The sequence below is a fragment of the Notechis scutatus genome, chromosome 1, assembly GCF_049901735.1.
Source record: "Notechis scutatus isolate UNSWTSFEM ecotype Mainland chromosome 1, rNotScu1.2, whole genome shotgun sequence".
Lineage (NCBI taxonomy): Eukaryota > Metazoa > Chordata > Lepidosauria > Squamata > Elapidae > Notechis > Notechis scutatus.
In genome coordinates, this window is record NC_142009.1 from 155,607,654 (window position 1) to 155,624,887 (window position 17,234).

The 17,234-nt window shown below is 37.7% G+C and overlaps 1 protein-coding gene across 3 annotated transcripts in view; it reads left to right on the forward strand.

The window, feature by feature from the left end:
* Positions 1-17,234, forward strand: part of VPS54 (VPS54 subunit of GARP complex) — a 52,477-nt gene that overhangs the window by 14,583 nt on the left and 20,660 nt on the right. For all 3 annotated transcript variants that reach the window (XM_026668434.2, XM_026668436.2, XM_087949112.1), the window contains exons 5-13: positions 1,002-1,080; positions 1,336-1,370; positions 5,981-6,112; positions 7,491-7,876; positions 9,231-9,357; positions 10,544-10,651; positions 12,353-12,408; positions 13,864-13,960; positions 16,230-16,570. In XM_026668434.2, the coding sequence (XP_026524219.1) occupies positions 1,002-1,080; positions 1,336-1,370; positions 5,981-6,112; positions 7,491-7,876; positions 9,231-9,357; positions 10,544-10,651; positions 12,353-12,408; positions 13,864-13,960; positions 16,230-16,570 (1,361 nt within the window). The remainder of the gene's footprint in view (positions 1-1,001; positions 1,081-1,335; positions 1,371-5,980; positions 6,113-7,490; positions 7,877-9,230; positions 9,358-10,543; positions 10,652-12,352; positions 12,409-13,863; positions 13,961-16,229; positions 16,571-17,234) is intronic.

The window sequence follows — 17,234 nt, forward strand, 5'->3', positions numbered from 1 at the left end:
AGCCACAGCCACCCAGCCAGTCATTAGGGCAGACAACCGGTGGTTAAATTATTTGAATCCCACCACTGGATACCAAAAGTAATTGCTGACACAGTCCAGGAATGGGTGCAAGTGGCACACATTGTAGCTGTGCAACATCTGGGGTAGTGCAGCCCCATCCAGAGCAAGAGATGGGATATCCCCAAAACCACAGGATCGTAAAAATCAGAGCCACTTAATCTTGCTAGAATTAAATTGAAGCTGGACCTCTCCCACTGTATCAGCACTGATCAGAACCAGCTCCAGAAGACAGGGCAGGTCACACCAGAGATCATGTAGAAGTGTGATCAGTGCTATCTTAGTCCCATTCCCAAGTCTGAATCCCGATTGAAAGGGGTCTGGAAAATATTCCAAAGTTCACTGGAGTTGCTGTGCTACTTCCTTCTCTTCAGTTCTTCTCCAAAATAGGAAGGTTAGACACTGGAAGAAATTGTCCAAAATAGCAATGATCTCTTGAGGAAGGAGTGACCATTGCTTCCTTGGGAGCCAGTAGCACCACCTTCTTTCTCAAAGTGGAATCTTCCAGTGCCAAAACCAATCACACCTTGCCTTTAGGTAGGCCTTAGCTAACCAGAGGGATATGCATCTAAAACAGTAATGGCAAACCTAAAAGTCACAAGCAACCCTGCTCACTACTTTAGGACAAACAGAACCAAACTCCTCCCAGATAATCAAGCCAGCTTGGATTGCACCTAATTCATTGAATGAATTAGCTCTACTACTTTTGTAAATGATAAAATTAGAATGAGTAGAATTTAGAGAATTTTAAAACCATTGTTTTATAGTAATTAATAAGATATTAATTCTTAATTATGCTGTAGATACTATGTCACTTACACTCTATTTTCCCAGTGAGTTTTTGACAAAGATTTCTTCTTGGGTAAGGAAATTAACATATTAGAAAAATGTTTTTCATCATCTTTTTCAAGCCAAACATTTTGTTTATCTGATTTCTTTTACAGAAAGAGAAGATTCATGAGAAATGTAAGAGTATTTGTCCTCCTAAAGATACTTTTGACAGAACATTGTTGCATACTCATGGTAGCGTTCCGTTTTTATTTTTTCTTCTAATTTTTAATCAGTATCTGTCATATGTCGGGTTTACTTAGAATAATATTTAATATATTCTAAATTAAATTTTAAAAATGTATAAATTCTAAAAATAAAGCCTTTATTATTGCCTATTATTATTTTGTAACAGATAATCAGTGAATAAACAATTTCTTGAGGGTGTATATAATTCAAATTATCATGTAAATTAATTTTGTTTTATTTTCATTTTAATTTTATTCCTAGATAAATCCAGGACAGATCTGGAACAAGTACCTAAGGTATGATTAAAATATTTCATAGGAAATACAGGTAGTCCTTGATTGACAACAGTTTGCTTGACCGTTCAAAGTTACAACAGCAGTGAAAAAAGTGACATGACCATTTTTCACACTTAGAATTATTGCAACATCCTCACGGTCACATTCAGATGCTTAACAGCTGATTCACATATATGACAGTTGCAGTGTTCTGGGGTCACGTGATCTCCTTTTGCGACCTTCTCACAAGCAAAGTCAATGGAGAAGCCAGATTCACTTAACTGTGGGACTAATTTTATAATTGCAGGGATTCACTTAACAAATGGGGCAAGGAAAGTAGTAAAATAAGGCAAGACTCACTTAACAAATTTCTCGCTTAGCAACAGAAATTTTGGGCTCAAGTATGGTGGTAAGTTGAGGATTACTTATACGAAGAAAAAAGTGCATTATTCAAATATTTGGCCTAATAATTTACTCTGTATGTATGGTAATGCATTCTTTAATAATTCAGTGTTTTGCGGGGGAGGGGAGAGGGTGTAGTAGTTAAAGCACCAGGCTAGAAACTGGAAGATGATAATTTCTAGCCTTGCCTTAGACATGATGAGTTATGTGGGTCAATTAGACCTAAGAAGAAAGCAAAGGCGAATCATTTCTTAAAACGTTGCCAAGAAAACTACAGGGACTTGTCCAGGCAATCAGAAGGAGTCAAAAATGACCTGAAGACAAATAGACATACTCTTTTATACAAAGAAGTATGCAATTTAGAAAGTTTAGCACAGTTCTCTGCTGTTTCCATGTTTTTTTTTTTTCTTTTGTAAGATTTTATTTTATCTACCTTTGTTGGACTAACATTTAGAATATGACAAAAAAAAATATCCAGATTTACATGTCTTCTTTTCCTTTCTTTCATTGTCTGCTCATAAGCCGTGGTGTTAAAATTTAAAATTTCCCAATTTAGTTTACAACAAACTTACACCAACATTTTTACAATATTGTGCATTTCAACTTTTATTTATTGCCAATTTCAAGTAAACGTTTGCTTTAAAAATGGCCAAAACAATAAGAGAAAACCTAGAACAATTGGTCTGACATGCTTAGAAAAAAAAGGTAGTAGATACTATTTTGGAGTTGGATTGAGATAACTGGGCATGAATCTGAATTCAGCCTTTTTTGCACCATAACCCATTTCTCAAACAATGCCATTTTGTATCCTGATTTCTGTCATCATATCCATCCACCTGTGGCTGGGGGCCAGGTGATCAGATTGCTGGGGTAACAGCCTCAGGGTGGTAAATGCCACATCTGTCTGTAATAAAAACTCTTTTATTCACAGTTTGGTAGTGGACAAACAGGCAGATCTGACATACTTTACAGGCAAGGGTGACAATATCACTCTCTCTGTAATCAGACTTACCAGATTTTAGATCCTTCAGCCTTGTTGCTACAGCCAGGGAAGTGGAAAGAGGTAGGGATATTCTTTCTGTGATTATGGAAACTTCTTGAGATGTTAGGGTGTGAAAGCAAGTTGTAGAGATAAGTTGGAGATCCTACTCTTCTACTATCTGCCCTGTTCCCTAGTGAGATAATTCCCTGGGCTCCTGAATCTGTTCCGGGCTGGTGATGGATAGCCACACCTCTTTCTGTTGGGGACCTTCAAACTCAATGCTTCAGAGCCAGGATCAGATAAAGCCCAGGAATTGATAATCTCCATGGTGACCATGGATTTGTCTCAGGTAATCTCTACCCCAATACATATAGATCCTGGAGACATTATGTAATGTGGAGATGGGAAATATTTCAATCACGCATAACTGCCATGTTTAAATCATGCTCAATCCAGATTAAATTGATTGCTACTTCTGATTTTCACATGATGGGACCTATTCAAATGAACATAACTAAAAAATAATTGTAACCAAATGCATAAGTATGTGCTCCTATTCAGACCTACGCTTGAAGTAAGGGAGGCCAAACTTCTTAATTTCTCCAGTGATCTTTTTAGGAGGACTAAACCACCTATTAAGGAAAAAGTCAACACGGGGAATTCCATATAATCAGTGATTTTCACAGCACAACAGTACTTTGGAAGTAAAAGCACTTAGATTTGTCAAAACTTGACTCCTTATGAATGGGGTTTTTGGTAGAGACTAGGATGTCATCTTGTTGCATTATCTAGGATTCCTTCTGGACTATAAACTTTAAGGAAATGGATGGAGTTTTCTTTAGATTGTACACTGCTAGATGCTTGGCTTTTTTGAGGCAGAGGATCCATCTGGATCTGGGAGACTCTCTTGCAGGCTTTTGATAGCGTCAACCATTATAATTACTGGATCACCTTATGGAGTTGGAGATTGCCTACTGAGATAAGGTGGACCTGTTGCTTTCGTGGTATGGAGACAATAACTTGGTCCTCAACACCAATAAGACCAAGGAGTTTATAGTGGATTATAGAACAAACAGATCAGACATCCAGCCCTTGCTTATCAATGGAGACCTAGTGGAGCAAGTGGCCAGTATTAAGTTTCTGGGTGTTACCATAAAAGAGGACCTGACTTGGGGTTCTCACATTGCAGCCCTGGTCAAAAGGGCCCAGCAGAGATTATACTACCTGAAACTTCTCAGAAAACAACAACTGAATGAGAAACTGCTGGTGACCTTCTACTGCTGCACCATAGAGAGTATCTTAACTTACTGCACCTGTGTATGGTTTGCCAAATGAACAGTGGCAGATAGGAAAGCACTCCAGAGGGTTAACATCATTGCCCAGAAGATCATTGGTTGCCCTCTCCCCTCTTTGGAAGAGCTTTATAGCTCCCGCTGCCTTAAGAAAGTTCGAAACATTCTCAAAGATCCATCTCATCCTGGGAACCCTTTTTTTTTAAAACTATTACCATCTGGCAGACAGTACAGAATAATAAAAACAAGGACAAATAGGCTGAAAAACAGCTTCTATCCCAGGGCAGTAGCTTTTTGAATTCTGCTGTATAGTGCAGTGCTGGTGTGGTGTTGGGGGTTTCTGGTTCAATGTGTGAAGGGTGAAGGATGTATGAAGGGTGAAGGATGTGTGTTTATTTTCATGGTCATGATGTGCACTGATATTTGATTTCGTTGTAAGAGGTGCAATGACAATAAAGTAAACTAAACTAAATTAGAGGCACTCCTTCAGCAGGTGCTATCAGTCAAGTATAGAGAAGGATGTGGCCTCTTCATAGAGCTTGGTCTGCTTTCCCCTACTTTTTGATAACATTAAAAATCAGCGCTCACAGTTTGGAGTGCAGTATCACCAAGATAGCCAACTTTACAATTTGGCACTCTAGGCTTTTGGGAAGATGCTCATTGATGTCTTACCCGCCTGGAAACTCTTAGGTTGTGGAAGGGAAATAAAACCCTAAGGCTCAGCCTTACAAATTTTAGGTGCTGTCTGTCTATCAAGTCTTTCCATCAACACCAATGTCATGTTTAGACAGGGAGGCACAGAGGCTTTCAATGAGGGATCCTCCTGGACTCATGGCATCTGTGGATACGGCAAGAGGCAAACTATGGCTAGAAAGGCAAGAAAAACTTACTACACCTCTTGCCACCAGTAGTCAATTGCGTTTCATTTTATATGGGAATGTCTTTAAGGATTACTTGGGAGATATAATTAGTCCAAAAAGCAACAATCTGTGTGTTAACTGGTTCCTGTCATTTGGAACATGTTATACTGATATTACAGACCCTGCACTGACTGCTACTTAGCTGCAGGGTCTTTAATATCAGTATAACAGGATGTAATTTAAAGTGCTGGTTTGGACTTACATAGCCCTTTTTTAGATTAGTACCTGGAAACCTATGATCCAACCTGAATATCAGATTGTGTACAGAAAAACTCTCCAAGTGCCTCACCCTCAGAAAATAAAGGATGTGGCTGAAAGAAGGAAGTACAGTAGTACCTCGGCACTCAACTGCTTCAAAATGCATCGAATTCAGTATTCGATGCATTTTGAAGCAGAAATTTTCTCTCGGCACTCCTCTTTCTCGGGAGTCAGTGTGCAAGGAAGAAGTAGCTGGCGGCGTTGGCTCCCTCTTGACTATTTTTTCTGGCAGAAATAGCAAGTCATGTGATCAGTTGGTTTGTTTTTTTTTTCCTCATTGGTTTTAATGTTTGGCTCCTCTTCCAAAACGAGTTATAAATGAGGACCAAGGCTCTGCTGTGTTTCTGTTTGCGGGTAACTCAGTGCTCTGAAAGAGTTTTCCTTAAGGGTAGCCTGGTGCATTCAGGAATATGTTGAAGAAAGAATTGTTTTAATCTGTTTGGATCCCCCATTTTTTGTTTTCTTTTATTCTTATTTTACCATTAATAATTTTTTCACAAACAAAACCAAAATGATATTTAGGTCACTATGGATGCTTTAAATTGGTTTTCTAAAATATCAGCCATCATGAGTCAGATGATTGCAGCAGAATAGAAATAAATACATTATGGTATAATTGATTGGTTGGTTTAAATTCTAAATAATTTATACCCAGCATGAACTGTGACACTCCTGAAAAAAACTGATAAGTAAATAATATAATTATAATGTCTGAATTATAGTATGTAGTGAATCCATCAATTATATTTATAAGTGAGATGTGGGTTTTCCCCCCAGATTTTTATGAAACCAGATTTTGCCTTGGATGATCCCTTAACATTTAATGCAGTATTACCCTGGTCTCATTTTAATACTGCTTCTGGGAAAGGAAACCATGATGCAGCTTCCTCCAAGCTACTCCAAGAAAAGGTAAACAATATGCATATATTCATTATGGTGATTAAAAATAATTTTCTTGAAATGCCATGTTGTGTTGTTTAAAAACAAATGAAGGTTAAGATATAGATACCATGTTTGTCCGTCTCATTTTCCAGCGAGCCTTCATTCTAATAGCAGCCCTCACAAAAAGCAAATTCTAAATATGTTTTGGAAAAGGTCGGTCAGAAATAGAGTCAGGTATGTGTGCTTGCAACTAACTACCACTCTGCCAATTTCTATATTGCTCTAGTATTTTTCCAGCCTTTAAACTACCGTATTTGCCGGCGTATAAGATGACTTTTTGCCCTGAAAAACATGCCTCCAATTGGGGGTCGCTTATACGCTGGGTCATCTTATACGCGTCGGCAAATAGTAATTGGGAAGCACTGCGCTGCTCGCGGCTGAGGCACTTTGCGCACGTGGAAGCGAATCCCGTGAAGCCGAAAAGAGCAGCCAGCCTTCTCCCAGCTCCCAAGGAAACGAGGCTCGCACCGCCTGAGCTCCGCTGAGGTATCCGGCTGGGGCTGTCAGGAGTTGTTACCGCTGGCGCGCCCGCAGCTCCAGTCCCGCATTGCCCGGGAAGGGAAAGGCAAAACCAGGAGCCGCTGCTGCCATTGCAAAGCGCCGCAGCGGCTCTTCCTTTTGCCTTTCCCTTCCCGAGGCAACGCGGGACTGGAGCCGCACGGAGCTGCGCCAGCGGTAACAACTCCTGACAGCCCCAGCCGGATACCTCAGCGGAGCTCGGGCGGTGCGAGCCTCGCTTTCCTTGGGAGCTGGGAGAAGGCTGGCTGCTCCTTTCGGCTTCACGGGATCTCGCTTTCCACGGTGCACAAAGGTGCCTCAAAAAAAAAAAAAAGTGCAAAAGTGGAAGGCGATGCGGAAGAGGGGCGAGTATATAACAAACTATATTTTGAGTGGAAATGTTGGGGGTCGCCTATACGCCGGGTCGCCTTATACGCCGGCATATACGGTAGATTAGATTTGGATAAATTAGGATTTATGGGTCAGAAAATTTGGGGAAAATACATCTCTCTGGTACATTCACAGAGTAATTTCTACTAGATCACAGAGACTTCCAAGAAGGGAAGAATAGTTTTTCTCTCTGAAGCATGGCAGCAATTCAGAAACACTGAACTGTTTCTCAGTTTTATACAGGAAACCTTTTGGTTTTGATCATATACTCGTTTTTGCTAAAATTTAGTGCTAAATAAGGGGTCTGTTTTACAGGTAATAATTTGTAAAAAAAATCTTTGTATGAAGTATTTTAGATGCAATTTTTTGAATGAAGCACACTATGAATTTTCTGGCTTTTTAATAATGACTTTTATAGATAGATCAAATCCAACATGATTTCTTTTTATTTCCTAAGCTTAGTCACTATCTGGATATTGTGGAAGTAAATATTGCTCATCAGATCTCTCTCCGATCAGAAGCTTTTTTTCATGCAATGACCTCTCAGCATGAACTGCAAGACTACCTCAAGAAAACTTCCCAGGCTGTAAAAATGCTTCGAGACAAGATAGGCCAAATAGACAAAGTCATGTGTGAAGGATCTCTTAAAGTATTAAGTTTATCACTGAGTAGAAATAACTGTATAAAAGCTTATAATAAGCTGAAGTTGATGGCAACCGTACACCAAACACAGCCTACAGTACAGTTATTGTTGTCTACTTCTGAATTTGTTGGAGCATTAGACTTAATTGCAACCACACAGGAAGTGCTACAGCAGGAGCTTCAGGGCATACACAGTTTCCGGTAGGTAACGTTTGAGATTTCATTAGATATGCATGATCATATAATTGTTAACTTATTTTGTATGTAGACAGCTAAGTCATTTTTATATTTAATCATTTAACTGTGTTTGAAGGCAGAGGGAAATTTATTTATCCAATTTATATAGCCATCTCACCTAGGCAGTGACTCTGGGCAGCATATGACAATCAGATAAAACTTATTTAACATTCAATTGTGAATTTGCCACATGCAAAGCAATGGCTTACACTTTTCAATGCTGCAGAACCCCCAAAAAAAAGTGGGGGAGGTGTTCATAAGAAATATATAAGAAAGATGAGTTGAAAATGAGTTTTAAGGGTTCTTTTGTTTTAATGCTTTTAAATTATTTTGTTGCTATGTTTTTTGTTATTTTGTCATATTGTCTTGTGTTTCTAACTTTATATGCTGCTCAGAGTCACATATATGAGATGGGCAGCTGTTGTGGCTCCGATTCCCGAGCCTGTGCTGTCAGAGGAAGAGGACTCGGAAGATGAGGAGGAGGAACTGGGAATGCCTTCCTCCCCAGGACCTTCCTCTCTGGCAATGCCTTCCTCCCTGATAATGCCTCAGGTTTCATCAGACAACCCAGAGGAACAGCCTGAGATTAATCAGGAGGAAGGCATATTGGAGCAGCCCCTGACAGGGAGTCAAGAGGAAGAGTGTTGGCTTGATCCTAAGCAGTGTCATAGGGAGAAACGTGAGCAGCAATGTAGGAGGCGTGGGAGGGTCAGAGAGTGAGCTGAGTCATTGAGCCACACCCCACAGGGGATAAAAGTGGGTGTGTTGTCGGCTGGAACTTTGTATGGGACAAAGTTTAATCTTACTTCAGGTTTTCTTTGTGAATGATTTTTGTGGTCTGCCTTGTAAATGCCAAGGACATTATCAGTTCAAAGAATTAACTCTGTGAAGTCCGAGCCAGCTTGCCTGCCTGTGTTTGTGTGAGTTTGTACTCTTTCATCTTTTGGGAAAGAAGAAAGGTGAGACAGAACAGGCAGCTATATAAATTTACCAAATAAATAAATAAAATAAGAGAATATTTCTCAAAATATAAGAATATCGATAGAGCAGACTGCCATCCTGATTAGAACAGTAGTTATTCAGATACTTCCAAGAACTTGTAAACAAGACAATGCAAGCAATCAGTTTCTTATCAGTTTGTTCTCACTTTAATTGAAATTTCTTTTCAGTTAATGTCAAAGTAGAATATCTTTAAGTGGAACTGTAATGTATTCTAAAAAGAAATTATTATGATTGTAATACACTCCATGTTTCTCAATATTAACTTTTATTTCCTCTAAACCTTTTTTTCTTGATTTTTAAAAAAAATCCTAAACAGGCATCTTGGATCACAGCTTTGTGAATTAGAAAAACTGATAGATAAAATGATGATTGCAGAGTTCTCTGCTTATTCTCACAATGATTTAAGCCGACCTCTGGAGGAAGAATGTCAAATTCTAGAAGAGGTACAATGTTCAATATTGAATAAATTTACAATTGCCTTCAGGACACAATCTGAAATCCATAGTCAGAAATGCTATTTATTTTTTCCTTTCATTAAAGTAATCCACATCAATATAACTTGAATTATATCCAGTGATTTATAAGCATTAATTCTGATCCCAATTTGCATTTGTACATCTTTTCTTTTCTATACTACATTTGGGAAGGACATGAGCATGGACAAGTTGAACATGGGCCAGTAATATGAGCTAATACTCTTCTGGGCTACACCAGAAAAAGCATTGTATGAAAGATGCATGAATTCCTTATTCCGTCCTCCTCTGCACTTACTGGTATTATCCAGTGAGGAAGTATTACTATGTTATAACTTGTAAATCTAAAATTTTATTGAGGGGGGGAGAGGAAGAATCTATATAAATATTAAGACAAAGATAGCAGAATCAAGAAGCTTTTCATTTATTTATTTCATATGTGGAATGCTCTTGTATTAGAATAATGGATCTTCTGCTAATTAGACATATTGGGTAGTGGTACCTCAATCTAGTCATGAAAAACTTTTATAATCTCCAAAAATACTTTCTTCGTTACATCAAAATATATGCTTGTCCTTTCTTAGGTTTGGGTTCACAGTTATGGTAACTGTGTCTTAACTTTCTCCAGTAAATACACAATTACACTGCATTCAGAAAGTATTTTCGACAGTTTTGTTATGCTGCAGGCTGATTCTACAGTTGTTGAAATTCATTTTTTTCCTCATTAATTCAGTACCCCATAGTGACAAACTGAACACAGAATTTTAGAATTGTCTATACATTTATTTAAAAATAAGCCTGAAATATCACATTGGCATAAGTATTCAAACCTATTGCAACAATGTGTGGAATTTTCCTCAGGTGCCTCCCCTTTCTCTTGATCGTTAGAAGGCCTCACAGCTGACAATGCATACTATAGCAGAGCAAAAGCCATGAGGTCAAAGGAACTGGAACATAACAAAATAGACAAAAGTGAAGGAGGTCTGAATACTTTCTGAATGCACTGTATATTTTCACACCAGGATCTTGTAACTTCTGCACCTAAAACCTAAAGCCCTATTACAGGGGCAGTTTTCATTGAATTTAGTATTTAATGTTTTAGCATAGTAAGTTTTACATTTTTTATAGCGTATTTTGTTCTTCCCTCTTTACCTAGGAAAGGCTTATATCATTAGTGTTTGGACTTCTAAAGCAAAGAAAACTGAATTTTTTTGAAATATATGGAGATGAAATTATTACCACAGCAAAGAATATAATAAAGCAGGTGACATGTTTCAAAGATTTTACCTATCTTATATATAAGTATGTATTCTGCAGGCAATTTTATATTTCAAAATAATTTAATAGCTTTCTCTTTTCTAATAATTGAGTTACAAAAATGTGCCAAAACCCATGTACTGTTGATTTATCACACTGCTTTGAGTAGATTACACATTTCTATGTGGAGAAGTAAGCTAATTAAGATTTTAAAATATGGGTTGTTGGGAAGTTTTATAATTCCTCACTAAATATTGTAGAAAACAAGGAACACTGTGCTTCATAATCTATTGCTTTAAATTTATTTAAAAGTATATCTTGGTTCTCACAAGTGATGTCTGATAATAACATTTAGCAGCAGCTAGAGTTTAGAAAATTGCAACTTTTTAAAATTATGAGTTTCAGAGTGTCACCCAGCTCCTACTGTAAAAGACTATGATCATGCCCTATATTTTTGCCAGCCTTTTTTACAAAGTGCTACAATATATTTTGAGGGGAATTGATGTGGTGACTTGCCCTTGTGAAGGTAGATTAGCTTGTGTGATAGTGAGAGCACCCAGTTAGTTATTAATATGTAGGGCTTGCTAAAACAAACTTTCTTTCTTGTATATTTGGGCTTATAAAACTGCATTCAAGCTCCTGGTGACTTTAATCCATGTAGCTTCCTTTGCAATAATGTTGAAGTGGTTTGCCACTGGCTTCTCCTGGGATCTTCTTCTGACTTCCCAGTCTAGCTGTCAGCCCCAGAATTCACTGATGCAAGTGTCAATCAAGTCTGGCTCTGCTTAAACATTTGCAGTCAGCTCCTACCCCATAAGCTGGGCTCAATTTAAATGTATCTATTATTTAAAAAACAAACACTACATAATTTCTACATATAGGAGCTGGGATTTGTGTGGTGCCCTGCTGAGAATAATTTCTGCAATTCAGATGTGTTACCACTATCATGACAGCAGGACTGAGTTAACATTGTCAGGAAGCTGGGTTTGTGCCTTCAGCCTCACAATAATTTGTAGGCAGGGGTGGGATTCTACCAGTTCGCACCTATTCGGTAGAACCGGTTGTTAACATTCTAAGCAGTTCGGAGAACCGGTTGTTAGAAGAAATTACTGGCCTAATCCTGTAAGAAAGGCAGGGAGGAAACATTCTGATGTTGCTTACAGAAACTGCCTCTCCATTAACCCGTATTACATTCTTGGCAGGACTAGACTTCCTGTCTCAGGAACTTCTCTGGAGTTTTTTTCCCCCTCCTTTGCGGGTACTTTGCTTGTGTGGAGTGACCATTTAAAGTGACTTATGACCATTTTTCACACTTATGACTGTTGCAGCATCCCCACAGTCATGAGAGGCCAGGCGAGGCGATGCATGCCTCGATGCGAGTGATATTGAGTTGGCCAGACCCAGCCAATAACATGACCACCAAGTCATGTCCACCCAGTCACATGACCACCAAGCCACGCCCACCACCTAAGCCCAAAGAACCGGTTGTTAAAAATTTGAATCCCACCCCCGTTTGTAGGGGGGAAGATAATACTAAATAAGTAAATTTTACTTATTTGTACAATTAAAGTAGAATCCAATTTATTTTTAATTTTTTCAGTGTTTGATTTTATCTGAGCCTAGCATCAGGCAAATATTTCTAATTGGTTAAGGTTGGGAAGCATTAAATCTGTGTGGAAACCTAAAACTTTTGTTTTGTACAATGCAGTGTATTGTTAACGTAGTATCACAAACAGAAGAAATTGACAAAGACGTTGTTGTAAAGTAAGTATAAATTAAATCACTTCAAAATCTTTTCTGTATCTGAATAATTTACACTTTTATGGATATATCTTTGCTTTTTAGCAATTTTGCTTTTGCATCATTCTGTGAATTATTTAATGTTGGGAATATTCTGATTTAATGTTGGGAATATTCTGATGCTAGCTAAAATGGTAATGCTGGGAAATGATCAATTAAAAGTTAAATTAAATTAAGATCCAAATTTATTTATAACCTTGGTATATTCTGTTGCCTTTATTAGAAATAATGCTAAAGTATAGATTAAAATAATAAAAGGAACAACTGGCCATTTTCATGCAGAATAATAAAATAATATAGAAAAATGAGAATTTTGAGTTTTAGAACATCCGGCACATATAAGAAGCAAACAAATTTGATCAACAAATATATTGATTATAGGAAAGTGCTGTGCTTCAGTTCATAAACTAGAAAGGGACATTCTATAAATATATGAGCCAGATCTGTTAACATCTCTTTGAGATTTTTTGAGCTTCTCAATTCTAGGAAAAATAGGTTTTGAGCTTAGAAAGCATTTAAGTGCTATATGATGCTTTAGAGCAGGGGTCCCCAACCGCCAGGCCATGGCCCATTACCAGGTCACAGCCTATTCAAAACCAGGCTGTGGGAGAGATGAGCAAGCACACATGCGTGAAGCTCCACTTGCACCCACACGCAAAGTTCCATTTGCACAAATGAAGCTTTTCACCCTCTGCTCGCACAAGTGGAGCTTCGCACACAAGTGCAAGAACCCTCCATTCTCCCATGAAGCTCCATTTGCATGAATGGAGCTTTGCACATGAGCACCCTCCAATCATGCAAGTGGAGCTTCATGCATGAGCACAAGTACCCTCCAGTCACGTGAGTGGAACTTCACTCAGGACCGCAAATGCCTGCCGCTTGCATGAGTGGAGCATCGCACAGGAGTGCAGGAACCTTCTGTTTACGCATGAAGCTCCATTTGCACGAATAGAACTTTGCACATGAGCACGAGCGCCCTCCGCTTGAGCGAGTGGAGTTTCATGCACGAGCACAAGCGCCCTCCACTCGTACAAGTGGAGCTTCATGCCCAAGCGCCTGCTGCTCATGCGAGTGGAGCTACACACACGAACATCAGCACCCTCTGTTTGTGTGCAAAGTTCCATCTGCACTAGTGGAGGGCGCATAAATCTGCCATTCACACAAATGGAGCTGTGCACGTGTGTACCTACCACTCGCACATTCCCACCTCACCACCCTGGCGACCGCTGCTTTACAGCAGATGGATATGCTGTCAAGTATGCTTTAACTCCAATTAGATTACACAACTATTGTGTGAACCAAGAAAAAGATGCAGCTTCATTAATCATCAAAACAATATTGTCATGACCTTATTGTTTCCATTGTAAAATGGAGAGCTAAATTAAAGTTTAAATGATAATATTTTGTTATTGTTTATAGACTTGCAGATCAAATGAGAATGTTAAATTTTCCGCAGTGGTTTGAACTTCTGAAAAGTATTTTTTCTAATTTCATTGTCTTTCTCAAGAGAATTAAGGTAAGATACTGTATTTTTAATAAAAAAATTCATTTTTTAAATTAAATATATATAAATATATATAAAAATATATAAAAAATACAATTTATCTTGCATAATACATAATGCTATTTTTTCTGATTTTATGATATAATGTAGTTTATAATAGAATACTGGACTTTTGTCTGTCGTTATTGATCAAACAAGGTTATACAGCTGCAAATTAAGGAAGCATTTGGGGAAATTGTCAGCAATAATTCTTAAAGATAATAAAATTATAAGTACATTGGGGGGGGTCAAAGTTCAAATATAGGTGGCCATGGTTATTTGGAGGGGTGCTATTCCAGACTTGACAGCTGTGAATAATGAAACTCTGGATAATGAAACTATATATACACTGTATAGTTTCCATATACATAAAACCCACCTATTTTTTGCATGATCAAAATACACACAATATGCTGCAAAAGTCCTCTCTCAAAAAGAATCATGTACCAAAACCCTCAAATACAAGAAACCCTTTCCTATGGATAACAAAATATTTGTTAAACGTAGATCCATGAAATAATAGATATTAGAACTGCAGATAACGAGAGCTGCTAATCTGGGATTTTTACATTTAGTTCTCCCCATATTTTTGCTGTTTATTGGGTAATTATGACTGGTCTATAGTAAGTCTGGAGAGCCTGAATTTTACTCTCCTTTCTTCCAATGACTTATTAAAAACTATGTTTTTTTATTTAATTTGGTCTATAACTACAAATCAACTTTAAAAGTGAAATGAAATTGATTTATTTCAAGAAATAATGGTTAAATACTATTTGCTCAGGTTGAGACATAAATTTTAATCCACTGAATTAGAGGAGAAAGAAAACATGTGTAAGATTTTGGTATGTAAAAGGACCGACAAGTTTAACCATAGATCTTACTTTAACCTGCAAATTAGAACATACCTGGAATTAGATATCTGCAAGCAATATTTTCCTTTATGATTAACATGATCTCGTTTGCAAGAAAATTCCAGGCTTTATGAATGGAATGAGCATGAGGGTTGAATGTTATTCCTAATCACTTCCTGCTTTGGTATTTTGTTTCTCTTTTGTATGAATCAGCATTTTCCATCCTGTCTTATTAAGAACAATAAGAATTAAGAAAGTCTTTCTTTAATATCAGTTAACAACCTCACATTTTAAAGTAAAACTAATTCTGCCCATTTCACATAAAATAGATGAAATGAAATGATAAGAAAAAGATATGTGTTATTAGTATCCAGTCCTAAGAACAAGCAGCAGAAAACATAGTCCTGTTTTGCTGGGAATCTGACTTCTTTAGATTAAATTTTGTTGGGAAATATTATTACTAGTCCTCTGACTTGGGGAGTTTAGTAAAAATATGTTTACAATTCTTAATGATAACATTCCCGATTTACCTCCATCTGTGCTCTAGAAAGGGGTGCGGTGGCCAAGCAATTAAAGACACTGGACTTGTTGACCAGAGGGTTGGTAGTTTGAGATCTAAATACTGCATGACAAAGTGAGCTTCCATTACTTGCTGCAGCTTCTGCCCAACCCAAAGCAGAAAGCACGTAAATGCAAGTAGATAAATAGGTACCACTTTGGTGAGAAGGCATTCCATGCACCTTCAACATATAGTCATGCTGTCCACGTCACCACAGAAGCATCTTTGGACAATGCTGGTTCTTCAGCTGTAAATAGGAGATGAGCACTGCTCCGTAGAGTCATACACAACTGGCAGGGGAAAACTTGTTTTTTTATGACATAGAAACAAAGTTAGGGGGAAAAAAAGATAGACATACGTTCCAGCATTTACACCAACATTCTGTCCAATGTTGAGTATAAAAGTTTGTAAACGGCAATCAAAAGCATGAGAAGAAATGTTTGTGTAATTGGAGTTGTGAGGAGGCATTTCTCTTTTTGCTCAGATTCACACAAACAGAAAATCTTCCCTGACCTCTCATTCAGGATTAGAAGATTTGAGACACTCGAGTCCAGTTGAAATTTTTCAGACCATTGGGGGTGGACAAGGAAATTACTGTTATTTGCGAAAATGCCGACACTTATTTTTAGTGCAGTTCATGTATATAACCACAAATGTTGCATAAAGTAAGTTTTGAGGCAGAATATATGTTAGACAATTGTGAATTATGAAGTTTGATGAATAGTTTTTATTGTTCAAGTAGAGTTTAATATGTTATAAAGCCAGTATATTTTGCTAAAGCATGTATTTTTCAAAGAATACACTATTTTAACAAGTACTATATTTTCTTTAGGGAACACTAAATGTCATCCGAAGCGTGGTTCTCTTGGTTCTTGACAAGAACCAAAGGAGCAAGGAAGTGGGCGATATTTCTGTGCAAACCAATTCTGCAAAGGAGAGTTCCATAGACACAGAAGTGGCCTATCTGACTCATGAAGGCATGTTCATAAGTGATGCCTTCAGTGAAGGAGACCTTCCATCCACAGTAGCTGATTCTGTCTCCCAGAGAAACCTTTACCCAGACAGTCAACCCAGCAGTAGCGATTCTGTGTCTGAAGCTGAATGTACCACTGATTCCTCATCTAGCAAAGAACAGACTTCATCCAGTGTAACACTGGGTGGAATTGAGATCATGTATGTAGCAAAAATCCTTAACTTCGAACCTGATCCAAACGGCAGGCATGATTGGTTCCAGCTATACAAATGTGAACATTCATAAAAGTTCTTAAAAAATTGAACTTAGAAAACATAATTTCCAAACCTCTAATGTCAGGTTTGACTCTATTTTATGCATTCTCTGAAGAAACAAACAACGTGCGAATTCCAAGTTAAAAATTAACACCAATTGTTAGTTTCAGAAAATTTTAAGTTTTTAACTTGGTAATTCTGCATAAAATAATAGCAAATTGTCACATTTTCCAGTATTATTTTCAAATGTGGTGTAGAATTGTCTAAAGCGAACAGCTTGCCCATCCTGTCTGTGTTTGTGCATTAAAAAACTTCTGTGTGACTTTTGCTGCCAGCTATGCTTCTGTTGCCTTGTTGCCTTTGGATGAAAGAAGAACAAATATTGCTTCCACATGTTTTAATTGCAATGGAAGAGTCTTAATTGATGTTTTTTATCCATTTATATGTTTTGACCTAAGTTGAGAAGCTTTGCTCAGATATATTTATTCCATGCCCATCCTCCAGTCTTTCTATGAGATTTCTAGTTCTCCTTTCTATTCCATCTTCATTGGTGCCTATAATATGTTAATGAAGTTATCTTTACTTGGGAATAACTTCAGTATAAGTATTT